Source organism: Rhipicephalus microplus, chromosome 10 (assembly GCF_043290135.1).
Source record: "Rhipicephalus microplus isolate Deutch F79 chromosome 10, USDA_Rmic, whole genome shotgun sequence".
NCBI classification, from domain to species: Eukaryota; Metazoa; Arthropoda; class Arachnida; order Ixodida; family Ixodidae; genus Rhipicephalus; species Rhipicephalus microplus.
The window spans coordinates 10,556,584-10,584,424 of NC_134709.1; the positions used below are offsets into that span (position 1 = coordinate 10,556,584).

The 27,841-nt window shown below is 44.8% G+C and overlaps 1 protein-coding gene across 2 annotated transcripts; it reads right to left on the reverse strand.

Annotated features, from left to right (window-relative positions):
- LOC119181887 (lysosomal Pro-X carboxypeptidase) lies at positions 1-26,047 on the reverse strand. Of its 2 annotated transcripts, XM_037433127.2 has the most exons (10): positions 25,978-26,047; positions 25,024-25,152; positions 22,821-22,961; positions 19,339-19,440; positions 14,913-15,094; positions 13,549-13,706; positions 11,437-11,606; positions 8,159-8,311; positions 4,362-4,549; positions 1-322 (listed from the first exon to the last, which is right to left on the reverse strand). In XM_037433127.2, exons 2-10 carry the CDS (start codon positions 25,138-25,140, stop codon positions 127-129), a joined length of 1,407 nt encoding a protein of 468 aa, XP_037289024.2. In that variant the 5' UTR covers positions 25,141-25,152; positions 25,978-26,047; the 3' UTR covers positions 1-126. The 2 variants fall into 2 exon arrangements, with proteins under 2 accessions (XP_037289024.2, XP_075731118.1); XM_075875003.1 differs by lacking the exon at positions 19,339-19,440.
- Positions 26,048-27,841: the final 1,794 nt, after the last annotated feature.

The following is a 27,841-nucleotide window of genomic DNA, read 5'->3' on the forward strand; positions in this document are numbered from 1 at the left end:
TGACGGCTACAATTCGTTTATTGGCCTCTGAACGAGCAGTAAAATTTTGTTTAGTCGGGTCGTATGACACGTAACCGTTGACACGTTTGCGTAACTAATACAGATAGAATATTGCCGGGGTCTTGACTAGTGAAGCCGCTGTATCCAATTTGAGATGACCCGCTTAGCGAAACTCCTGGCTTTCCTGAAGGGCCAGGGGTCGTCGCGGTGCGCGAACTGCAAGTCCACGTGGTGAGCGGCGCCCTCGATGACGTGGTACCTGGTCCGAAACGTGGGAGCATGGCCCAAGCCGAGCGCTGCCCACGGATCCTTGTCCCCGTCACTGGAAAAAAACATTTGGCAGAGATTTATCTGGATGGGTAAAAATTACGCGAATACAACAAACTCTGCAGCCACTTTTAGCCTATGTCTTTAATATTAAAATTAAAAAATTCCGCCATATCCACGAAGTGAATGATGATGAGTGGGCGAAGCTCCGGAGGTAAACCTGGTAAACCATGAATCCTCTGTACATTTTGCCCACTCGATTTTATTACATCGCTCCCCCTAGCGTACGTCGCCGCACTAAATCGAATGATTGCCTTCAACCAATGACACGCGCCATATGTGACATCATTCCTATTTTATAAGATCTCGCGTCTTTCATCAACTACAAGTACCACTTTCTAGTTTATAACATCTTGCATCTTTTCATCATCAGCTACAAGTACCACCATCTAGTAAACACTACAAGAACTAAACGAGAGGTGGCTACATACAAGAGACGGTACCGCCATCTAGTGAACACTGCAAGAACTAAACTAGAGGTGGCTACATACAGGGGACGGTACCGCCATCTAGTGAACACTGCAAGAACTAAACTAGAGGTGGCTACATACAGGCTACAGGGGACGCACAGCCGACGCCCTAAGGAACTTCGCCCCTAAAATGGTCCCTGAGTTCTGGAACCCATTCGGTCTCTTTTTCTTGGGGTGACTGCGCGGCCGGTTCCGAGGCTATAGCGACTTTTCCGTGTACACTCTAAGCCGAAAAAGACTAAAGTGGGGTATGTCATTGGTCCTTTAGGGGTCTAAATGCGCTGCCACAGATTTTGAACCAATTTTGGACTAACTGCGGGAGTAACTGCAAGGGCTCAACTGTTGCCCCAAGCACTTACTCCACTTGGTTTAAATGTTGGCCCCAGTAGAATGCTCCAGCGGGACTAACAGTTGAACCATCTGGACCAATGGCAAAAAAATGGCGACACTGCGTTTGGGCAGTATATTTTATGTTTATTCCAGTTTAATCAGCACTGAAGATCATAGCATGTTATTCATGCAACACACACACAAACACACACAAACACACATACATACGCACTATTATTTCAAAGTAAAACACCGCAAACCCTGACTTCCCGCGCTGTACTACAGAGAACAGACTCTCGGGTATATATAGCACAGTATTTTGACCTCCCATCTAGTGCCAGTGGGCGACTTTTACTCGGCTTAAAAAAAGAATAAACATTGATACCGTAACGCGAAAATTTACATCGGCTAATTCGTAGCACCGATGCGCACCGATCCTTTAATATGAATCCATCCAATATTCAACATGCTTCCAGCCCGAGACTACGAATTATCAGCTGGTATTCGATCATGTCGGCCGAACCAGCGTTTGCAGTGCTGGCGCACGAGTCCGCAAACACAAACATAGCAGCGGCGCTTGAGCGGGAAAGCCGGCGAAGCAGCCGCAGGCGCCCCGCCGATGCCATACCGTGTCGGCTTGCCGACGGCGTCGCTAGGCTTACGACGAGTACGGCTAAACGACCGCCGGCGATCGCAACATGCGGCTCGCGTGAAATTTTCGTCGTCGTTATTTTATAGTCACAAATGAACAATAGGTAAGTGCCCCATGTTCGCTGTGTCTTACGGAGTGATGTAGATATCTGTATATTTACAGCGACGAGACCGTTCGCAGGCACGGTTCTTTCATCGTGCTGGTAAGGCACAACCTGTGTACCGCTGGCCGCACGATTAGTCGTATCCGCGATCGCCTACACGTTGGATTTTTTATGATTGTCGCATGGATAAAAAGACATAAGTTTGCCTGAGCTACTATTTTCGTGAACTTGTACGCGACGTTTCCTTCGCTTGTGCCGGCAATGCACTCACACCGGCAGCCCGCTTGATACCGATGACGTACGAAGCCTACTTTTCCTATATATCGCTTTGAACTTGTGGTCACTGTGTGGGTACACGACCGCTGATGAACTGCTTACCTTTATTAGCATTGTCAGTGTTTACTGTAGTTCGAACTTATTCAGCACATTAAAGCGAGTTCTCGGCATTGCCCGTGTTTGCGGAGACTTTCACTTAGCTTCGGCTCGCCCGTGCCGGCGTGGTGGAAACGCGAGGGCACTTGCTGTGTGCACTGACAGCGTGTTGTACTACTTTCTTCTAATAACATCTATTCGTTTCATAGTGCTTCACTTTCACAGTGGCATATAGCCTATTTAACTTGTTTTCATGATCGCCGACCACGCCGAGCATTGCAGTGTAGCATCGACAGGAGGCGATCGCGGCGCAGTTGCCCTCCCCGTTGGTCCCTTCATTGCCGGGCGTTTGCGCAAGACACGCATTGTCACACATTTAGTCCCTGTTGGACGAACCGTTCGTCCATTGGTTCAACGACTGCAGTTAGTCCAACTTTGCCGAATTTCGGCTTAGAGTGTAGTGTCCCCTCTCCACCATCGTTCTTCCCACTTACCTAAAGACTGTCTAAAAGAAGCTTGAAAAGACACCCTTTCCAGCTTTTGCTGCGACCGTGCTGCGCGTTCCGCGTAAGCCTATTTCTTGCCTGATCGCACAAATCCAGACGCTCTTTCTGCCTTCATCTTTCGCGAAGCAGAACGTTTTGACTTTACATAGCAAACTAGCTCCGTGTCGCAGACTGGATCTTGGCCCTACAGTTCAGCGCCCGAGTGCATCGGATAATTTCCATCTGTATAAGAAGTCGACACACAAGCAGCCGTGGCTGGCAGCGCAGGCTATATAAAGCGTAGCTTAGATTCGATGTAGCTTTATAAAGCTACGTTGAAACAAAATAAACAGAAAGTTTTCAAGGGCGTATTTCCGGTGAACGTGCAATGTTATCACAGAACAGCTGGCATTAGCGAAACCGTCTGTAAATAAAACAAAAGCAGGGACATTTGAACAAATCAGAAACTTACATACAGTGCTCAATGTTCCTTTAGAAGCTTTTTGGGGGGGGGAAGGTATAGGTCCATTCAGGCAATCTACAAGCCGCGAACTTGCGACGAAGGAAAATGTTTTAGCTTTTGTTAGCCACCACATAATCTTGAGTTCAATATCGTGGTTAGTACTCTGCATCCGTCTTTATCTATTGTCTTTTATGTGATTCTATGCGCTGCTTTTTCGAGTTATGCGCTACCAACTATCCCATCAGTCTGCTCTTATAAAAGTGCACTCTATCGCAGCCCGATTGCGTGCCTTTCACCTGAGTTGCGAGTCACAATGCGGTGTCATCGGTGCTTTCTGCAAACACGTTCTAACGGCTCTACTCTACGTGAGCTCGCCTTCAATAATTGCGACAGAAACTGATTACCACCGTCATATCTAGCGTGCGCATCATGGTCTTGTAACGCTAACTAGCTAGAGCAATGGCGGCAGAGGTGGTGCCCATGGCAGAACCCAGGAATTTTTTGTGGGGGTTGTTTACGTGTAAAACGGCTAACTTCGGCTACTGGTGATCGATGTCAAGGTGTGTATCTGCTTTAACATCACCCGGAAGGTTAAATCATGAAAAATTTGAGAGCTGTGTTTAAATGTCACGGATGAACACACTGGTCAATTACATGTTTGTAAATGGCCCCGATACTGGCCTCTCGCAAGAGGGCCATGTAGTGTTTGCAATCGGTTTGTATTTATTTCATGCCAATAAACAGACATGAATTGCAACAGAATCGAAAGTTGGGCTAGTTGGATATGCATGGTATAACTATCATTTAAAGCGCACGAAAAAAAACAGACATAAAGTCTGTTGCGAGAAAGCGCTTGTCCTCTCTTTATGTCTCTTTTTTTCGTGCGCTTTAAATTATAGTTATACCAATAAACAGACAACAATCAATCAATCGCATAACCAATTAACTCCCAACTACTCCCCCCCTCCCCCTAGTTACGGCTCTGGTGGTGCCCTTGTGGTCTCTGATTACAACGCATGGGTCCCATGGGAAGCTTTTTTTTTTTTTTCTAGAGTCTGTATTAGCTCTGAAATCAAGACTGGTCGAAGCCACGTGGCAGAGCCTTCGAGTTAACTTTGTTGACCGCCGCGCACGTGTACTGACACGGTATGCAACGTACGTGAAGAAAATCTGGGACGCCGCCTGGAAGTCCGGGATCGGGTACTTCTTGAGCATCCCGTCGAATTCCGGCGTGACGCCAAACCTTTCGCGGCAGCGTTCGGCGAATTTCTCGGCATCCCACTCTTGGGGATAGAACATGTCGTTGACGCCGTCGGTGCACGTCGGGTGGATGAGCTCGGTGCACTTCTGCGTGAATTATTTATTTATTCACAATACTGCCAGTCTCCAAAGAGACCATAGCAGCTGGGCACTACAGTATACAGTTACAAAGAGCACTTAACATTTTCAGGATCGTAAATTGGTAAATAATGTGTAAAAATACAAATCAGCAACCTTGAAGCATACAATCAGCACTTATGCACACCATACACACCAAATACAAGTGAATGCTGGTCACAGTGAATGCATGTCACAGGAGAGCAGACATATTATTCAAGTGGATCAGATTCTGTACTAGCCAAAACGGATGCTGGGGCAAGCTGGTTTGTAATTGAGAAATATTGAGCAGCGTAAGAAAGGCGGGACACGTGGGAGGGCGCGCAGAGACGGCGCCGTATACCAACGACTAGTTCATTGCTCGAACGAACGATCCACACGCTCGAACATTACTGAAACACGTGACACACAAGTGTCGACATCCGGCGTTCCTCCGCCGGCGGCGCGCTGCGTGCGTTAGTCCTGAAGTCCCTGAAAATCGGTTCTAGCGCTAGAGTTTTCAGGCCATAAAAAATGTTACGAAGCTAAAGCAACGCTGCACCATGACGAAGCCCACTGGGACATATGCCACAACATTCCGCGCATCGTGGTGCCATCCAGAGCATTACCATTGCTCCTGCGAAAAAAGTTCTGATGTATGCGTATCAGTGCATGATGCCAACCTAAGACAACGTTTAATCTCCTACATTGATCGCGATAATTTTTTTTGGATAACGAGAAAATAATGACCACCAAGACACTCCGTACAAATCGTTAACCATGCAACGAAAGCTACAACGCGTGGCCCCAGTATTTAGCAGTGAGTGCAGCCTAACGTGGTACTGAAGCATTTCGAAACTGGTTATACGTTCGTCCTTCCTAATGCGGTTATACGCACGTTTGGCTTGGGTTTACCACCGTGCTTATTTCACATACCACACATTATGCCTCGCATGGTGACGGTCATGGAGGATTGTAATGAGCGGTTGAATGAATTTCTCAGTACGTTAATCCGTTAATAACGCCCCGCTGCGGTGGCTAAGGTACTCGGCTGCTGACCCGCAGGTCGCGGGATCGAATTCCGGCTGCGACGGCTGCATTTCGGATGGAGGCGAAAATGTTGTAGGCCCGTGTGCTCAGATTTGGGTATACCTTAAAAAACCCCAGGTGGTCGAAATTTCCGTAGCCCTTCACTACGGCGTCTCTCATAATCATATGGTGGTTTTATGACGTTAAACCCCACATATCAATCAATCAATCAATAATCCAATGATTACAGTGGTTCTTCTCGAAACACAGGCGGTCACAAACGTCACAGCCGAAACCAAAGTACGATTGGAGAAACTCCCACCGAAAACGGGCGTTTGTCCCGGCGAACGCGCTTCCGAATGCACGTTGACGATGCAGCGCCACATGTTCGGCGTAGGAACTGCGCTGTTTCGCCTATAGGCAGAAAGATATTAGGTGCCTTTTAGGGGCGAAGCTTCTTAGGGTGTGGGTCGTTCCCTCCTCTGTAATTGTATGTTGTAGTAACCACTTCTAGTACTTTTAAGAATTGCTCACTAGATGGTGTAGTGTGTATATTTTCTTAGAATTAATATCACTAGATGGCGTTGGATGTTTTCGCATAGTTAACTATTAAACAGGATAGGTGACGTTGTTATAGTAATAAATTCACAACATATCCACGGAGTAAATGATGATGACAGCTTCTGATGACAGTCTCTGCAAATAACAAGAACGACCTCTGTAATCTCTCTTGGTTGGTTCCGTCTTTTTTTGTTCAATTCGCGACGACAGTAGCCCATTCGCGGGACGTCACGATGAAAGAAGCTCTCGATTGCTCGATATACGAGATATATTCCTTTCCACTTGTCTCCTACTCCATTTTTTCGTGCAGTAGGATGACCGTTCTGACTTGTCTCGCATCTATATCGTGCGTGAAAAACGGTTTTCACTTCATTCGCTGCGTTTGCGACTGCGCAAGCAGAGATAGCAGCCTGTGGGCGGAAAGCGCCAAATCCTGGCCGACTCAACGTATACTGGTGTCATTCCACGAGCTAGTCTTTGTAGTAATGGTAGCAAAGGCCACACAAAAAAATACTCTCTCGCCTTTGAGCTCAGCGCGGACCCTTTAAAGGGATTCGCTCGCAGGATTTCCAGCTTGACGGTTGTGCCCTCGCGATCTCCGACGCCAGCGTAGCTCCCGCCGACTGGTTCGCCCTCCGCGGTCTCCTGACACCGTGCAGCTCTCGCATTGTGGCGCCCCGCCCTCGGACTGCTTCGACCGGATCCCCACTTTCCTATCTCCTTCTTTTTTCCGTCGCTTGCCTGTCTACTTCTTCGTCTATTTTCCTTCTATTCTTTTTATCCCTCCTTCCCCCCACCCCTATAAGGCACTGCACCATGTCGCCTGAAGGCAGACAGAAATTAGGTGCCCTTTTCCTCTTCCTTACAACCACTAACACCACCACCCTTTAAAGAGTAGTTGCTGGGCGCAACAAGTTCTAGATATCACGTTGGCGCATGTGCTGACCCACAGGTGGGTCGTATGACGTCTACGGCAGGTGATTTTAGACGCAATACGTAGTCCCGCGCGAGCTTCGGGCAGTATGGCGGACTGATGGCTTCAGGCTGAAGCTGCGCTGGCTCGGAAATTCCAGTAGTTGTCGGGCGCCTTGACGTACGGCGTCAGCAACGTAAGTAAGCCTGGTTCTCCGACAGAGGTAACATTCGGTAATAGTGGTAACCACTCCTTCCGCGCAATTGTTTGTTGGTTTCGAGAAAGTGATTGGTGCTTAGCGAGTGCGCTCTGGCGTAGCTCGTGGACAGCGAACAGTTATCTTACCTCGTCTGCAACTATAGACCATTTTCAACAGCCTTTCATGCACATATCTTGCCCTCTTAAGAGCTCCTGATTTACTTCTCGCATGAGGAAACAAACGCGTTTTTCCTCCGACGTACCAGCGTCACCATGGCTGACGAGTCAGGTCGTCTCTTCCGTGGACGTTATTGACGTTTTCGTCACGGAGTGGCCCCCATGTCTCAAGCAAAGAAGCCCTTGCGCATGGCGTTCGTTAGAGAAGCTCGGAAGCTGGTAGGAAGCTAGTTATTAGTTATTAAATCCTTCGGTATCAATAGAGTAGGAAACTTTCTACTCCTCAAGTGGTCTTGCAGTGCGTCCCCGATCGGTCACCTGTCGACGATGTCATGCGATGGCATCATTATATGACGCCACGAGACGTGATGTCATAGGGACGACACAATGACGTCAGAAATGGTGACCTTTGACGTCATCAAAAGATTTTTTGTTCTTTTTCGCATCACTTTGAGCTGACACCACCATTTGTCACTTTTCGCGATTGAACAGGCGTCGAAGACTTTCGCCTCAACAAATCATCAAAGAGTGCAAAATTTTCAAAAACATTGTCTCCAAAAAAAAAAACAATCGTTCACACTGAGTATAGTTTGGTCAAGTAAGCCGGGAGTCATATTTGCCGAAAAACGCTGAAATTTCGGAACAGTAAGTAGTTATACGGCACACAGCAACCCACCAATATTGTGTGAATTCATTAGCTGTCGCAGTTGTGATAAGCTCACCTGGAACTTGTAGGCGTGCATGTTTGCGGTGGGGTAAATGTTGTTGCATGAGTTATTGCCCGTGCTGTTGTACAACATCTTCACGACATCGGCGACAGCTTGTAGCGTGCGTTCGTCAGTATCCATCCCACCTCTTATGATGGCACAGGCCTTCTGCACAGTGCACGGCCGTAAACACATACAAATACAGCGTTAGTAATAGTGCACGTTACATCACGACTACCTGACCCTCCGAAACGAGCATAACTGGCAAATCGGTTGATCTGTTCACAATCTGATTGTTTTTATACGATTGCTCGATATAAAAAAAAACCTGCTCTACGAATATTCTTTAGCAGTCTCTTTTAGATCTGATACCATAAAAGGTCGCGGCTATATACGTAGTTTATCTAACTTGCAATTAAATCCTTCAACGCACCTAAACCAACACTGAATATTGGCATGTGCCGAGACCACGCACAAATTATGTCTTTCAGGCATTGAGTTATTGCTTGCCGAATATACTAAATAAGTTAGGAATTAATTATGAAAATGTTCGTATGCTCTCTAATATTTTTATTTTAAATATGCTTTATTAATTTGTGTGTAGTATTATTTTCTGTTTGATTACTTCTTTCTTTCGATGTATAGCATGTGCGCTTTTGGTTAGTATAGTTTGTTTAAATTTTTTGTTCTCATGCAAAGCATATGCATTGCTGGTTTAAGCTGTCCTGTATTTATTTGATTTTGCCGTTTTTGTTGCCACAGTTGCCATGGGGATATGGGGCTTTGTCAAGCTGTTTTATGCAGCTTTTTTCCTCTGTCCCAGCCGTTTACTGTACAACTGTACGTGGTAAATAAACTAAACTCAAACTCCTTGATAGTCGTGAAATTTGATACGTGATTTTTTGTAATTACACTGAAAGTTTTGTCAGTCAGCATTGTTATTGCATTGTATATTTGGCTCATTATCCTACTCCTAAATTACATCGCGTCGCTATGGTGGTAAATCTATTGTATCCTTAATAGTATATTAATATGCTTAACACCTCCTTCCATTTTCAGTTGCTGCTTCAGGAATACGTTAGAATGGCCCCATTTTGAAGACAGACGCAAGTTCTTACTTTTATTTCTGTTTCACAAAATATCAAGGTTTAACGGGTATTCACAAAGAGAACAACGTATTGATTGATCGATATGTGGGGTTTAACGTCCCAAAACCACCATATGATTATGAGAGACAACGTAGTGGAGGGCTGCGGAAATGTCGACCACCTGGGGTTCTTTAACGTGCACCAAAATCTGAACACACGGGCCTACAAGAGAACTACGTATTGAAGCCTACGTATATATCTGCTCGTATACTGACGACTTAATTAAAGTGCGTGCCTTCGCTGCCATAATTAACTTTTACATTTTTTTCCGTGATAAAAACAGATGTGGAACAAACTACCTCAAGAAAATGTAGCCGTGTCCACGGAAATTATCAGCGTTGCACTTCAAGGTCACGTTTTTTCCCTAGCCTGATTACACTTTTGTTTGTTCGTTAAACAAAAATATAAAAAAAAATCTTCAAATATACCTGGGGCATCGTGCAAATCGCTGCCTGTGTTTATAATATTTGAACATATTTTGCTGTTTATATTCTGCCATTTACGTGTCACCATTGGATGCTTTATTAGGTAGGATTATTTCTTTCATGTACACCGCAGTGTTATTGGCTTATCGCAATTCTACAATTTTTGTCTTTATTGTTCGGAAGTATAATGCTTTTTGTATATTATTTTATTTATGTATTTAAATGTTATCTCCCCCTATTAATGTCCCACGTGGGCGCTGTAGGCATTGTAAATAAAAAATAAATAAATAAATAAGCTCGTTCCTTGTTACCCCCTCCCCCTTTTGTAATGCCTGGTGCTACATCCTTGCGGAAGCTAAATGAAATGAAACAATATATTCTCGCGTAAACCCATTCGGACGCCCCGCCGCGGTGGTCTAGTGGCTAAGGTACTCGGCTGCTGACCCGCAGGTCGCGGGATGGAATCCCAGCTGCGGCGGGTGCATTTTCGATGGAGGCGAAAATGCTGTAGGTCCGTGTGCTCAGATTTGGGTGCACGTTAAAGTCCCAGGTGGTCAAAATTTTCGGAGCCCTTCACTAAAGCGTCTCTCATATTCATATGGTGGTTTTGGGACGTTAAACTCCACATACAATCAAGACCTATTCAAACGATTCCTTTAAAATCAGCTTTCAAGAACTTGTTCTTTGGAGATGTAGTCCTTGCTATTCACCCAGAACACAAGCATCTCGATTTCCGGAGCCCTTCACTACGGTGTCTCTCATAATCATATAGTGGTTTTGGGACGTTAAACCCCACATATCAATCAATCACAAGCATCTCGACTCGAGCGATCGAGATCAGTTGATTTACTTTAGAGATGCAACGTGACAAGCTAAGAGTACAGTCGCAATTGAAAAAGATCACTACAAGTGACCGCTGGCTGGAGCCGCTAAATTGCGACACGTGGTGCGGTTGTTGATGAGCGCGCCGATAGCCAAACCGCCAAGCACATTCCATTTGCCAAAGTTGGGCGGACCAGAGGAAAGCAGTCTAACTTGTTTGCCCATCCGAAAGCAGACATCTTAAAGAAACGCTTGGTCATTTCATATTGGAAGTTGCGGCTATGTACACGATTTTTTTAACCGTATCCTTAACACGGTTCTCCCGACAAAACTGTTCGATTGCTCGCCACCAGCCACCCCTGCTTTGGAAAGTGTAATGCGCTTGGCATTCTCGACATTTGCGGGCTCGGGAGAAACAGCGCCGCGTGTCACAATCTTGCTGCTCCCGCCTTTGGTCACTTGTGCCTGTATTGTATACTGCACTCAACTTGTGCCAATCCGGTTCCATTGCGACTGTACTCGGCATAACCTATTACGAATTTTACAGCAACTTTACAGTGAGTCGAGCCGTCTGAAAATTTGCCACTAAGGCTCACGTAAAACCACGTCAAGTGCAGAAAACTTTCACACGAAAAGAATCAGTACATCGACTGGAACTAAAAGGATGGCTTTTACCTTCGACCCCTTTACAGGGAATCCATAAGGGACGGAAATTTTGAGCCTCAAAAAAACACATTCACGAAATAAGAGGACAGAACGGGTGCCCTTCCAGTCCTCTAGTTTTGTGAACGTGTGTTCTTTGCGCTCGAACTTCCCATTAACTATGCGCCATCACGCCGAATCTTAAGTTTTGTTAAAGACATGAGAGACGACCGTGCACGTGATGCATATAATTTACCTTGACAGGACGTGCCGGCAGGAGTCCGCGGTACATTACGGCGAACGGGTAGTTTATCGTGGCCAGTACCGAGTACGTGTGTCGGATCCAATTGCGAAAATCCGGGTAATTGCTGGGCTCCAGGAGCTGGCACGTGCGAAACGTTTCCTCCAGCGTCTTGCATCCCTCCGCTGCAGTGCCATGCAACCGATTGAATCGTCACTGATCGATCAAAACTAATCGAATCATGAGACCGATCAAATCGTGCCTCAGTTGATTGAAAGTAAGTGTTGAAAAGACGAAGTTCGTGAACCATATTTAGGAATCATATTGGTCCAGTGCCAGAGAGCACATGTTCTCTTTTGAGGGTATATATGCGTGCCGTCGAATGAAGGTGTCTTAATAGGACAATATTCGTTCGTTTATTCACAAGGTGTGGCCAATCGCGATGATAAATGTGGCAAGAAAACGTTCGTATTACTAATAGATTCGGGAATTTTCGACTTAATATCTGGTGCTTTACATCCCGAAACCCCACTATGATTACTAGGGACGCCGCAGTGAAGTATATATTCAGGAAATTTCGACCATCTGGAGCTCTTTATAGTGCACTGACATCACGCAGCGTCTGCAGGGGCAGATGGTAATTTGTCAATTTAATAATATAGTATAAATATAAATTTATTTATTTAGAATATATCTTGTAGCATTGTTAACAAGACAAAAATATGAGGTTCTGTAGCCTAACAATGACCTAAAAGTTGCATTTGTATACGTACTTCGTGGAAACACTTCTTGGTACTACTTGGACGTTGGTATATAATTTGAATACAAAGAAGACGAACGTCGATAAACAGAATGGTTTCCTAAAGTTCCCACCGTGAGACCGGCCTTCGTCAGCATAACAGAAGTGACAGTGGTGCTACGGCATCACGTGAGCACAAACAGTCGGAAATGAAAAAAAATTGGGGCCCCATATCACATCCTACTTATGAACAATTAATTCAGAAATCACGACGCGTAAACAAGGATTACACGCGTCACAGGCAATAATACCAACAGCAGTCACTTTCTGTGCACTTTCATTCAAATCGCCTGTGATCGTATGGAAATTGCAGATAAAAAAAAATCAAATTTCTGGATTCGAGAAACACGACTCCAGAATTGTCACTGTGATGCTGTCAAATGATTGGCTCGCTACGTTATCATGCTTTGGTATTGGAAGATAGGGTAGGTTGCCTTGCGCTTGTTGAATCGGTATCGGAAGGGTGCTTCGGTAACACCTACATATTGCATTTTTCAGATTGAGCGTTCCAGGAGATGAAATACGTTACGCGTGTCACAGTTATAGCAAACATTTATCTTTAGGCTGAAGTTAGATGTGGTGCCGTTTGCGATAAGTGAAGTGGTAATGTGGTGGCCGACTGCAAGGAAGTTTGTTGCAAGGATGACAGTCAGTAGGTTTATCCCGTGCGCTTTTTTGAAGACGTCAGTAGGTAACGCAGATTTCGGGCTCTTCTGTACGTCACGTGTGGTGGTTCTGAAAATATATATCTCAGTAGTTTGCTTTGTAGAATTATGTTACGGTGCTTTTTCATACGACATTTACGAACTGCGCAGATGCGGAAAAAGTTAGAAAAAGGTTAGTGTTTAGGAGGAAAAAAAGTGGCTGGCTGTTTATTTTTGGTGCTTTGCGGCCTTGGTTGTTTGTCCTTATGATGGCGTCGTAAATAACTCTGCTAGGGCATTTATGTTTTCATAAAGCAATCGTAAGCTGCGCACAATTGCAATTAATATCACTTTGTTTGGGGCTTATATATTCTTTCGAAACGAAGGGCCGGCCTTTAGAATATGCTGCTTTTAGAGTGCTTGTCATGGTTGCTATTGAAATGAAGGTGGTGTTGAGTATCAACTGGCTTTCTGTAAGCTCTAGTGGCAAGTTGGCCGTCACACATTCATTCACGATTTCAACACCGCTCATCCGTCCATTTCATTCTCACACTTACTCAAGACAAGCTATTATCTTTCTGGACGTAAGAGTGACAATAAGTAACGATACATCCATTGACTGCCCAACTCATTTTCGTGCGGCAGGCGACACGAAGTGTGGGCATTCTGTAGCGAAGGCCTTACGTGTTGATCCCAGCTTGTCGAGCACGGTCCAGGTACGAGACACGTCCTTGGAGCAGCCCAAGGACGACTTCTCGAAAGCTTCTGTGACTCCTCTGTAGTACCGGTCGCATGATCCTAGTCCGGGAAACATTCTGAAGGGGGCACTACTCGCCAGGGCACTGAGAGAGGGCAGTGAAGATTCTCACCAAAGTGCCACTCTCTATTCACTTTCGTCATATTCGTCTTCGTCAGAATGCGCCAGCAGAACGACTTATTAGACATCTCGCTGCAGTTAACACAGCCCAATCTGTTGTAAAGTGCTATGAGCGCTTACCCAGATTTGTATATTATCAAATACTAAACGTTTTGTGGAGTGATTGAGCGCGACATCTGCTACATTTATAGATGAATATTTCTTAATAACCACATTAGCTTACATTACGGTATCCCACATGGAGGGAAGCCACTTGTCTTCCTTTAGCATTCTGAATCTTTACCGACACCTTTATGCAATGAAATTGAACATTCACCCTTGTCGATAAAATTGTAATGTATTACACCTATTACCTGTAATATGTTTTCGTGTGCTCAAAGATAACGCTAAATTATATGATTTCGGTCGGGTGTTTGTCCTTCGAAAAGTTGCCCTCATAACCAGTCATAAGATCTATTATTTGAACGTTTGTACTGACAAGGACTACTCCTTTTACCTTGGTGACCAACTTGTTCAAGACCTTCGTAAACGTTCTAGTGAGCTTGATAATTATTATTTTATTTTCTATCCTAGCAGAACGGGGTTACGTTGTCGTTATGGGTCCCTCTTGAAGAAGGCAACGCTAAATAGCAAACGAAGGCACGGGAACGCGCAGAATATCGTCAATTGACCCATACCCACAAAGTACGAGACCGAAAGAGACATGAAAGAGGGGAAAAACAATTTCGTTTCATGTTAGCTAATAAGTAATTCATCATTACAAATTCACCTCGCCTACCGCGTAAAACCGCTTTGTAAGCGACAAAACGCGTTAATTGAAAAGGAGGGCGGCTACGTCACATTTTCATTTCCGCACTAAACGCCGTGACGTCATAGACTTTGATGGCATCTCCTAAGCACTTCATAGTCTCTCATCTTTGAAAACGGAGTGCGTTGTCCTCTGAAGGGGCCATAAACGTAACGTTCCAAGCTTCAGGAAGTTTTGTTGGGCCAATGTCGCCAAGATACGAAAAATACAGTTAGACATTTCTGGCGTCAGGTGCGGGGATTTCGACGCGAATTTTAACTCTCAAGCTCGTCGCCTGACTACACGCCTGCCTCCAGCAATATACCTCGGCCAAACACGTGCCGCGATCTACGAAGTGAACAATGATACAAAACAGGCACTTACGCCTCGACGATGTACGGGTACTTCACCCGCATCAGCGCTGCTAACACGCCTCCGTAAGAGCCGCCAATAGCGACCACTTTACAGTTCTTGGCTCCCTCAAGGTTGTCCTTTAGCCATGTCAAAAGCGCGGCGTAGTCAGCCATGGCTTGCTCACTGGAGAGGTACGACATGTGTTCCAAATCCTAAAAGATGAACCAAAACATATAATTAATCTAGTGGCCAGTTCTTTTTTTTTTACTCTTTCTCTCCTTTTTGCCCTCTCAGACGCCATCTATGAAGAACTGTCGATTAGTTGTCAAATTGATACTTTATGCCTTAAGGAATTCATTATTTTGTAGCAACAAAAATAATGTAGTACATAACCCATTTTTAACTTAATTACTCCCACTTGAATTGAAGTGAGGTGTTATTTATTCTGAAGTCATTTCTTTGTTTTTGCATAAATACTATGAAATCTCTGGCGAAGTATATAGTGGTGTAAATCCGTTTTCAGACATGTTTATTTTGAGCAAATATAAATTTTACTTTTGTTGTGGCCTGCGGGAAAAGGCACGTCGAACGACCTGTCGAACTTCTCATTGTCTCCAGCAGAGGGATAATATGCAACAGTGCAATGCAAAGTGAGTTCAAATGACGACCCCTTTCCTTCAAACCACTCACCATAGCAGTGTTAGAGTGGTTTGAGCGAGCGCATTCAATGCGGGGGGGCACTGGGTTTGATTCCCTGTGCCGCCTGGCACCGGTTTTTCTAAAGCGGTGAGAAGTACCCCGGCCTGGCTCTAAGTGTTGTGGATACTTCATTTGCGGGTAGGCGGCCTCTCATTCTCTTTTTTCACTTCCCCCAACGACACTGCACAGTGCGTCCTTGTGGGTTCTCCTAGTAGCAGTGGTTCTTGAAGAAAAGAAAAAAAAAAGCCACCTAATTTCTGTCTGCCTAACTAGCGACACGGTGCGCTGCTTTATAGGGGTGGGTGAAGAGGATACGAAGAACAATAGAGAGACAAATACAGGACTCTCCACACTGTAGCGACAAAAAGAAGAGAGAAGAGTTGGAAATATATGGGACATGGTCGAAAGAGTGCGAGGATGGTGCACCGATCGGCGAGTGCTACGTGACGTGAGGAGATCGCAAATGACACAACCGTTCAGCACAGAATCCACCGAGCGCGTTCTATGGGTTTCACAAATGAGTGTCGTTTCTATAGCCTCGAACTATTCCCTCACTCTCCTACTTTTCACCTGCTTCCCCTTTGTGCAGTCTACTCAACAGTTAATTTCCCATTCTTCCAATTTTGAGATTATTCGGCGGCTCCCACGTCCCCCGACCATGGTCCGAAGAGGATCGACAAGGATGGAATTTATTATCAGACTGGGAACAATCTTCACAATTCATGTTTTGCTAAAGAAATAAGGTACACATTTAAAGCAGAAAGGACATCATGGGTGAACCGCCACGAAAATGCTTCGTGGTCGAAGCTTAGCCCTGACCCCTCGGTGAAGGTGTTGAAGTGGAAGAATGACATCGGTAGCCGTCGGTCGACTGCAGCTACCTTGATAAAGTGCTTCACATAAGTTGCAAACAATTTACTCTACCTTAGGTTCAATAGCTTATGTGATTTCAAGGAATTGTTCAAGGGCCTTTTAAAACCTATACGGAAAAAGAAACCCCCCGACGATCACAATGCGGCCTAATGCGAACACTGAGCACCGCTTCGTGTTGGCGCAGTGCCACCTGCTTCAATTGCGGACCATTTCTTAGCGAACTTCGGTGAGTGTGAATCTATCTATCTATCTATCTATCTATCTATCTATCTATCTATCTATCTATCTATCTATCTATCTATCTATCTATCTATCTATCTATCTATCTATCTATCTATCTATGTATCTATCTATCTATCTATCTATCTATTATATCATTGTCGTTTCACGCTCATTTTTGTTCTGTATATTCTAATTCAACGTCTTTAAAAAAAAATAGCGACAGAGCCTATGGCGTTACTATTATTCTTTGTTGTTGCTGCTGCCTCAATGAAGATGTATGGAATAAAGTTATGCTACAAAAGTTTCGATAATTAAACCTTACATAAGCAATATGTAAAAATCACAATATCTCAAATGGTGCAATGCTGCGCAGAAAGGAACAAAATCGTTCGTTGCTCTGTTGACCACGCGATCATTATTCTGCGATAGTATTCAATTCAGCCCAAAGTTTGGGAATCGGGCAATTACGCTTCATCAGACCCTCTGTTTTTTTCTGAGCGGGCGATCGCAAAGCTCAACACATCGAAAACAAGCGTAATGGGAAAAACAGTGAAGTTTACCTACCTACCTACCTACCTACCTACCTACCAAACTACCAAACTACCTACCTACCTACCTACCAAACTACCAAACTACCAAACTACCTACCTACCTACCAAACTACCAAACTACCAAACTACCTACCTACCTACCTACCTACCTACCTACCTACCTACCTACCTACCTACCTACCTACCTACCTACCTACCTACCTACCTACCTACCTACCTACCTACCTACCTACCTACCTACCTACCTACCTACCTACCTACCTACCTACCTACCTACCTACCTACCTACCTACCTACCTACCTACCTACCTACCTACCTACCTACCTACCTACCTACCTACCTACCTACCTACCTACATACATACCTACCTACCTACCTACCTACCTACCTACCTACCTACCTACCTACCTACCTACCTACCTACCTACCTACCTACCTACCTACCTGCCTGCCTGCCTGCCTGCCTGCCTGCCTGCCTGCCTGCCTGCCTCGATATGAATCAATATATCATCTATCTATCTCTATATCTCTTATCTATTCGCCTACGACTTCTAGCTCCCCTGGCCGTTTGGATAATGAGATCTGTGCCAAAATTGGTATGGCATAAGTACAACGAGCATAAGTGACTAGTCATAACATAAAGATAAAGTCATAAATGTCATGAATGTCATGATTTACATGTCAGGGTTTTTTTGCTCCTGCAGTGGTTTCGTTCACATGACATATCGCAGAACTGGTATGGTATGACATGACAGTATGGCGAACATGAGTGACAAGTCCTCACGTGGAAATCAAGACATGCGTGTCATGTAAAAACATGACTACTGCCACGCTCATGATGAGCTCGCAATTGTTTCGTTAGCTTAACATATACCAAATTTGTTATTACGTTCCGTGAATAGACGGCGAAGATAAATGACACGTTCAAACATGATAATCATGGCGTGTCGTATCACGTATACATGCCTCGCTCATAGCGCGCTCAAGGCCATTTCCCTAGCGTCACATATACCACATTTGATATTGCGTGACGTGAATGGACGACTGAGCACAAATTCCAGGCGCAAACATGATAATCATGACATGGAAGTTATGTACGGCAAAATTTACGTCCTCCTCCTAACGTTGTGCTGATTTTAATGTGACAATTCGACCTTCCTCATTCGTGCTTCGCATATCATCGATTCCCACTGTACATGGGATCTGCCTTTTTTTTTTTTTTGAAGTAGTGGCGATCTTCATCGATGTAACCTTCGTTACATAGTGCCGCAGAAACTTTAAGCGCTCGAGTGCTACATGGACCATTTCGTGCACTGCGGACAGCTTATACGACAAGGGAAGTCAGCCGCAGTGCACGTCCCAGCCCTGCACGCGCACGAGCTCCGACCGAGAGGCCAGTGCTTGTGACGGAGGAGGAGAGCGAGGTTCGATGTCAGCGGCTTTTGATTTTGACACACACACCAAGTTCGCTCTATTATGTCCTGGTTCGTCCCATCAGTTGTGCCCACTTTAGAGAGCAAAGGCGACGCTACTCAGTCCTGGTGCGGGCGCCCAATAGCTGCTTTCTAAAACGGAATGGAGGCAACGTTGAAATTGAATTCAGTCGTTTTTTTATTATTATTACTTTAATTTATTACTGTCCCCAGCAAATACGGCTGTATTGAATGTAATGGCTACAAGCGAAATGAATTTATTCAATGAGCAGAAATTAATAAAGCAAAGAAACATGCACACAAAAAAATGGCTCCTAGACACACAATGCTAGATATGACGTTAGTGGATGCAGGTTGGACAATGAAGGTTAATGTAGTTATGCAGTATTAAGCTATGGTGTTCTTCAATAACTGGTCTGCAGCGATGAAGTTTGTCGTGGTATGAAAGAAATTCTATTCAATGGCATAATTTGTACAGCTATGATTGCTGTAATGCATTATATCTGCTTGATAGAATGTCGATCTTCTGAATGTGACTTAATCCGGGTGACACAGAGTCGGAGATATAAGCCTTTTGCGTTGTTTCGAGGGTTCAAATGACATATGAAAATTTATTATTGACGTTAAGTGTCTCTTGACGACGCCATTATTGTGTCAAGTAGAGCCATTTCACTTGCCTTGAAGGATTCTTCTCCGTAGGGCAGAGACTCGCCGTAATATCGATGTTCGGCAAACACGAGTAGTCCAGAAAAGTACCTAGCCCAGTCCCACATAATACCCTGAAACCGGCAGGATAAAAATGAAATACCATGTTAATAAGCTACACTTCCAAAAAATTGTCAGTGTAATCTCCTACTGAAACTGCCCGTACCTTGTATTCCACATTGCTTCCTACCCGAAGTGATTCTGTAACATATAAACCCCGTCTTTAGCATCACAATGTGCGTAACTGTTTAACCATGATTTATTAAAACTCATCTGTCAGGTTTTTTGAAGGTTGACTCTTCCTATTATCAAAAATAATAAGGAAATCTTGGGCCCATGGTCAAAAGGAAACCTACAAGCCACGGCTGCGCGTACAATATTTCACTTTGAGGGGAAAAAGGAATATCACAAAGTACTAAACCAGAAAAGAATATGTATTCTCGTAATTAGATGCAAAGCAGCTCTTTGACTAGCGTGTGTAACGGTGTCCCTCCGTACAAACGCGCCGTGCACCGCAGCTGTTGGCGCGGTGCCAGGTAGGTCACATCGCTGCTGCGCGTTGAAGTCACGCTCCTCTCGCAGTGCGCACTAGCGTTACTGTCTCGATTGCCTGCCGCGCGTTCGCCGCGGTGCCCGCAGCTGCTGCCTCGTCCGTTCGCCCGCAACACCTGCCGCGACCGCAGCACGCTACACCGCCGACTCGTCGGTTCACGCGCAAGAAACCTTACGCGCAGCTTACGCACGCGTTGAAACACGTCTATACGAGTCAGCTGCAAGACGTACGCCAGCCATCGCTTCACACGTATCTCCGAAGCGCTCACCGCAGCACCCACGTTTGCATCGTTCAACCCGTGACGCCACCCATGCGCAACGCTTCTGCTTCGAATCCCATCAGGACTCCTTTCAAGTAGATGGTCTTTTTGTTAGCAGGTTTGTTTCATTACAATATTCTAGTGGTTAGGTATATTTTGGCGGGAAAATCTTTGTGAAAGCCTATTTGTTGCAGTTACAGTGCAGTATTTAAAAGACTGCTTCGGAGAGGCATTATCACTTTTTACAACATTTTAGTAAACTTTAATGTTTTGCGTGTACATTTCAGTCACGTGATAGTTTTTTTTTTCGAAATCTGTGTTGTGTGAACAGATTTTTCTATTGAGAAACTTGGACTCCGTGCGTAAGATTTGTGCTATATACCTTTGTATAACCTTGTGTTTCTTATATAATATGCGATGATGACTGTTGTGCAAGAGAAGAGGAGTAGATGGCGCCACGCGTTGGCTCCAACTTTTCCTGATATAAATTTATTTTTAAAAAACGACAAACGATACGTCCACGCAACCAAAGTATGCAATGCCAGCTCGTATACACCTTTAGGCTATCGTGAAAGCTGCCATCCTTCTCACATAAGCGATTTTGTCGTCACAAACGACGATATGAAATGAGAGAACATAGATTCCTACGTTCAGGGTTTTCATCTTATTCACTGACACCGTATCGTAACGATACGAATCCACAAGGTGTGCTTCTCACTGCACGAAATGGATTTTGGGCAACGCGTTGTCCTCCCTAACTTGCGCAGAGCTTATGACAAATGCATGTACCATTTTTATTTGGCAGAAACGATGGGGGCTAGGTACATTAGATTGCGTTATGCTGCGTTAGGTTTTAGGTCTAGTTCAGTTAAGTTTTGTTTGGTTAGGCTTGTTTAGGTGCAGTGTTCAGGTTTGATTAAGCTATAGGTTAGCCTTGGTTTGGCCTGGTTTGATTTCGTGAAGCTTGGTGGGCTTCGGTTGTTCTGATCCTTCGAGATTCTTTGACTGAGTTTGCTCATGATTTCGTTCACTTGTGACAGTGACACATTACGAGTAATGTCGTTATCGGTAACGTGTTGATTTTCGGTAATTTAGTAGCGTAGTCGTTAACATTTTGTCGCTATACTTGATCACGTACTTACGATAACGCTTCTCGGTGACGCGATGTGTCACGCTACTCGGAACTCCTTATAACAATTATTCCAGCAGTGAACAAATCTCCTTCGTCTCGCAGGCGCCACCGCCGCAGCGCTATCCTTATACCGCGGCGGTGAACTGCTATATCGGTCTGTCAGATGTTCACAGCAGTCACCAACCTATACAAGTATAATGCGTCTGTCGAGCGCCCTATCCTTCTGTGGCGACCACTCCGCACAAACCTGCGCAGCCTCCGTCTCGTCCCCGTTAAGCCCGACGTGACACGGCCACTTGCTGAAACACGCTTCCGATAAGGGACAGTTCACCGGAGGCTTACGTCAACACTGATGGCTGTAAAACCCAAGCGGCCAAGCTCTGTTTAACCCTTTGTTTTTCTAACCGTTCGAGCACAGCGGCGGCATGCTCGCCCCGCTGTTGCTACCACGTTAACGAACAGTCGTTATGTTTCATGTTGGGATGCGTCCTTCTACCGACATGGCATCCCTTATGTCCATAGTGGCGTAGCTGTAGATTTATTGACTAAGCGAGACAGGCTTTGATAGATATGTGAGCTTTAACGTCCCAAAACCACCATATGATTATGAGAGACGCCGTAGTGGAGGGCTCCGGAAATTTTGACCACCTGGGGTTCTTTAACGTGCACCCAAATCTGAGCACACGGGCCTACAACATTTCCGCCTCCATCGGAAATGCAGCCGCCGCAGCTGGGATTCGAACCCTCGACCTGCGGGTCAGCAGCCGAGTACCTTAGCCACTAGACCACCGCGGCGGGGCAAGCGAGACGGGCTGTCCGACGACAGCTCTTGAATAGGACTGTTGCTTAGATTCTACATGTTGTATGTCAGTAAGTTGTCCCTGCAATACTTAAGCACTATTTATCAGTTCTTTTTCTTTTTTCAAAATACTATGTGCTTATGTATGTCAAACTGCAAGTTTCTGCTTGTTAAACTCCTGAGCAAGCCATGGTGGCCTTGATCGCCTTCGCATCAGCATTCACAATTTTCGAGGCAATTATTGCGTTAAAGGCACGAAAATGACTAATGCTGGATAATTTTTTCCAAGAATATGCAAAACAATGTTTATTTTATTATTACTAAAAGAGAGGTTACCACTGCATCACAAATAAAGGTTTCTCTTCCCACTATTGACGCCAGGTGAGCTGCACTTTTTAACTCTATAGCACGCGTTGACTCGTGAACGCGAGCGTCGCTGAATAATATTCTTGTATGTGAGCGAAAAAAAAATCAAGGTGTGTGTACCTGCTTCCCTTCGTCTTAGTCGTTTTTTCTCATCTCTTTCTCATTTTTACCGCTCATCATCATTCACTCCGTGGATATGCTGTGGATTTTTTTTTCTTCTTTTCATCAACATTCCACTCTGAGAGCTTTTGTAAAACAAATTCTCTCCCTATTTTTTGACGCAGAATAGCCTCTATTTTCTCTTATTTGTTTTTTTTTTGTTTCTTCAGTCTCAACAAAACATACCGTGCTGTACACGAAGGGTTCAATCCTCATTTCATTTCCAGGGTAGAAGAGGATCAGCCCTCTCTTTCTGTCCCAGTATTGGTCGGCCACGATGTACCTCATCTGGAAGGTGTCGTTGTTGCGGTACGAAAAATGATCCACCTGTGACAAAACAAATACATGTATTTCATGTGCGACGTGACGCGTGGGTTTTTTTAACACTCGCGCACTCAACCGCAAATAACGCCTGCACGGCACATGTCTGCACTAGACAGATATAAATCAACATCTCTATAACTTTTCGACATCTCACTTTAAATGTTGTGCCTCTTTTTCTGAAGTCCGACGCCGCACCCAGTGTGCCATAGGCGTGTGCTTCAGCAAGCGCTATAAAATACCTTCATAAATGCACAGCTTCCCTTTAAAGAGCTCGTGCAATCTGTTTCGAATGAATTGTCTATAGACGGTTTCAAGGTCACGAACGTCGTACCCTAGAAAACTTCGGGTCACCTCATTTACCAGCTCCTGACGTCGAAACTGAAAGCACGTTTTCAAGTTCGTTTTAAATGAAGGAAATGTCTCCCTTTAGTTTTTCAGATAAAAGGAAGGTGCGAAAATTTCAAGATCATCTCTTATAATTTTTATGTAGCCACCATACACGTTCATCGTTGTGCTTCCTGCGTCGTCAACTTCAAGCTACAACGTCTGCATATCCATTGACTTTACGGACCACAATGGTGATTCGTAAAGCAGACCCTTCAAGGTCTGCTTGCCGGAGCTGACGTCTCTCTTCAGCTTCGTGTGCTCTCACACTGGCGCTGCCTTGTTGCAGCCGCTTCGCAAGCTTTCCCTCCGCCGCACTAATGGTGGTGGTAGTGGTTAGAAGGCGCCTAATTTCTACAGCCCGGTAGGGAGCACACGGAGCAGCGTCTACTACTAATGCTCATGTCTTCATACTACTGCTCTCTCTCTCTCTCTCTCTCTCTCTCTGTGTGTGTGTGTGTGTGCGTGTGTGTGTTTGTGTGTGTGTGTTTGTGTGTGTGTGTGTGTGTGTGTGTGTGTGTGTGTGTGTGTGTGTGTGTGTGTGTGTGTGTGTGTGTGTGTGTGTGTGTGTGTGTGTGTGTGTGTGTGTGTGTGTGTGTGTGTGTGTGTGTGTGTGTGTGTGTGTGTGTGTGTGTGTGTGTGTGTGTGTGTGTGTGTGTGTGTCGAAATCAAGAAAGAAAGAAGAAATCAAGAAGAAATGGACATTGGCCGGGGACGTAGGCAGGGCTAACCGCTGGTCATTAAGTGTAACTGACGAGATTCCCTGAGATGGCAAACGCGCGGAAGGGATACCTAGTTAGGTGGGCCAATGAGATTTAAAATTTCGCAGGTATACATAACGTGGCTACGGCCCCGCCGCGGTGGTCTAGAGGCTAAGGTACTCGGCTGCCGACCCGCAGATCGCGGGACCAAACTCCGGCTGCGTCGGCTGCATTTTCGATGGAGGCGAAAACGCTGTAGGCCCATGTGCTCAGATTTGGGTTCACGTTAAAGAACCCCAGGTGGTCGAAATTCCTGGAGCCCTTTACTACGGCGTCTCTGATAATCATACGGTGGTTTTGGGATCGTAAACCCCACATATCAATCAATCAATCGACGTGGCAACGGAAAGCACAAAACCGGGTAGATTGACAGATCATATGAGAGGCCTTTGCCCTGCAGTGGGCGTAGTTAGGCTGGCGATGATGAAGATGTGTGTATGTGTGTGTGTGTGTGTATCTGCGACCAAATACAGAAGCGCTTTGGTTCGTACATACTTTCTGAGTTTTCTGGGTGAAGAGTGATTTGTGAGGTGATCTTCGCTACTATACGCTCGCCACAACTGCTGGTCTGTTTTACAGCTGAGCTATCAAGTTTTTTTGATGTCATGTCACAAAATCAGGAAACTGGCAGCATCACAAACCGGCACGCGCCCTCTTTGTCCTCTTCGTATGCTCCTTCGCTGCCAGAACGCGTGTACCAATTTGTGCGCAGAACGAGAACATGGAGAGAAAAAACGATAAGGTAAACAGAGAGAAAGATGTAAATAGAGAAATAGACGGGAAAATAACATAGAAAGGAACAGACACAAGATATACAAAAAAAATACGAAGGTTTAGTCATTTACTCGCTTCTCCAAAGTCTCGCACGACGGCTGATTCAGTTATCCCTGAACTTGCCTTTGTTGAAGATCAGGACATACCTTCGTGGTGAAGTTGTGAATCTTGAATGTGAGATTCCTCTGCTGGGCAGCCGCTTCGGGTGGAGCCAAAGTGAGCAACAATAACACCACTGACGCGGCCACGCGCAGACTCGGCATCTTCGTTTGAATCTGCAAATAGATTTATTACTTATTTTGTTTATTTTTGTATAATTTTGACCAACGCATAATATGACCCAAGTGTCAGCAGGAAAGTACGTGAATGACTTCCTTACTGAATTCTGGGCGTGTTCACTCATTACACGTGTGTGCGTGTAATTAGCAAAGAACGTAAGTGTGCGACTCGTTTAGAGGATAAGTACGGGACAAAGTGCAATTGCCAGCACTTCAATTTAACAAATTTAAATAATCACAGGCTTCGTTTCCTAAATGTATAGTGCTTTATTAATTGGAAAAGTGAACAAAATACAGCTCAGAACTGTAGCAGTTATTTTCAATGACAACGAAACTCAAATCAAAACATGTGTGGCCTATTTGGTAGGTTCAAGACAGAGCAGTCTGTCAATATTGTATAAGCAGCCATCTTTTACAGGTTTCATCATGAATAAACTTTGTCCTTCTTACAGTTACTTTCCCACATAGTTTAAAATATATGTCCACTTTTATACTCTTTCTTAGGCTTCATACTCATTTGCGTATCATATGACATTTAACTAACCTAAATAGAGCTCCTCATCTCCAGCTGCTGGGAAAAAAAAGATTTTTCCCGGAAGAAAGTTACAGTTACGTCCGCCTAAGGTGCTAAATTCAAGCTTTTATTTCTGTTTGAATTCAGCAAAAGTATCGAACTGGGCAGCTATGTATTGTGTACGGTGCGATGACGTATCTATCTAGAGTGCCTTTGATTAGTATCACGCGCAATACAACGCTATCTATTTCATGCCTAAGTGTAGCCATCCCAGAATTAGAAAACGACACAAGTCTCATATCTCTTACCTTTAATTCAGCCTTTAGGAGAGTGACGATTTGGACCCAGGTTCTGGTTCACATTAAGAGTTCGCCCCTGGACGACATGAAGCGAATTTTAAGGTTTGCAAGCTCATGTCTTGCGTATTCAATGTTTGAAAATTGTTAGCGTACTCTCATATACCACAACACTCCACAGTGAATCCCACAAGTACTTACAATAATATCAAAGGTATTATATACCAAAACCACAACATTATATCGAGGGACGCCTTAACGGAGGGCTCCGGCAGTTTTCACCATCTGGGTGTTCTTTCACGTGCGCTAAAATCGAACGTATACGGGCTTCTCGGATTTCACCTCCACCAAATTTCGACCACCTCGGCGGGAATCGAACCCGCGACCTTCGCGTCAGCAGCCGGGCACCGCAACCACTACAACATCACGGCGGACATCCACAAACACACGTTCTCGCCTAGTTTCGTGTATAAATTGAAGGTGTTTTTTGTTAACCCTCCGTGAGCGAGTGGAAAGGCAAATTTCGTTACTGACAAGGATGACGCCGTGAAATTTGACCTGCGCAGCTGTAGGAAGCACGATATACGCCCCAAGCTTCGTCTGGCTAACTACTTTTACATCGCCTTGTACGAATGAATTGTTCAATATCGTCCTATATTCGTGCTGCTATCAGGTGGTTGTCAGGTCGTAAAGCCTTGGGTAGCTAGATACGGTGATTGAGCATGTGGAGAGCTGCATATTTATTTTCAATTCCTCGTGGTATTACGAATCCCAGTTTTCTTTACTCGCGGCTATTGCTATCCGGTCACCGTAGCGTTTTCCCTCTCCCTCTTAATAAAGTCAAGATAAGCCAAGGATGTGGATTATATAACTTTGTCCGGTTAATTATGTAAGATTTTAAATTATTCAATACTATGGGTGGGCATATACGATGCGTATCGGTGCGTAAAAGCAGGCAAGGGTTGCTTGCTTTCACCCATTTATTGAGGATGGCCCGGCAATTTCAATGGTTTGATACGAAAATTTTCACTTGTCCTTTTTTTTTGCTTCAAGTGAAAGAACCTAGAAAAATGTACTAAAAAAAACTAGTTTCGGTTCCTACTGAACCCTGATGTCACAACACGGTATAAGTTTGGTATCGGGACGCTTACACGGCCGCTCTTCACCGCCCTTACAAAAGTATATTTTAGAGCCTGTAAACCATTCAGATAGTGTACGGATGGTCTAAATCTATTTTTTAAGAACGTGGCTCGTTTGGTGACACACGAGTGGCCACATTGAATGTTTTTAGAGCGTAGAAGCGGTCATTTCGAAAGTTTTTGTGCCTGACGTCATCACAACTTGCCAGACTGCTGTGGAACGTTACAAGAATCAGTATTGTAGTTTGAGGTCAATCTAGTGTCGATGTGAGTAGGTTCGCATTCGGAAAATTTACTTCATTATTGGCATAAGATTTTATCCACATTTTCTTAGCTTCACGCTTCTTCACAGCCGTCTCTGCGAAAAAGAGCTTTGTAAGGCGAAGTAAATGCCCTTTCGAAAAAAAAATGGCGTCATTACCCCCTTTAACATTTCATTACACTCAAATGATAGATCGAGTAAAGAGTACGTCCCACAAGAATAATCGTCAGCTATCTTGTGTCCCTTTCCTTGCACTATCGCTGCGCGCCCGGCACTTTTACGTCCTTAACGACATGCGCATTATCAGCGTGATATAGCATTCTTGATAGGAAAGTGGCCAGCGGCAAGTCTTCAAGAAAGGAAGTGCAGGCAAGCCGGATGACGATTATTGTTGCGAGACAAAAAAGCACCCTTTTTATTAGATATTTTTTAGTGTTGCTAAGAAGGATTTCGGTCTTTAGAATACTTTCGGGGA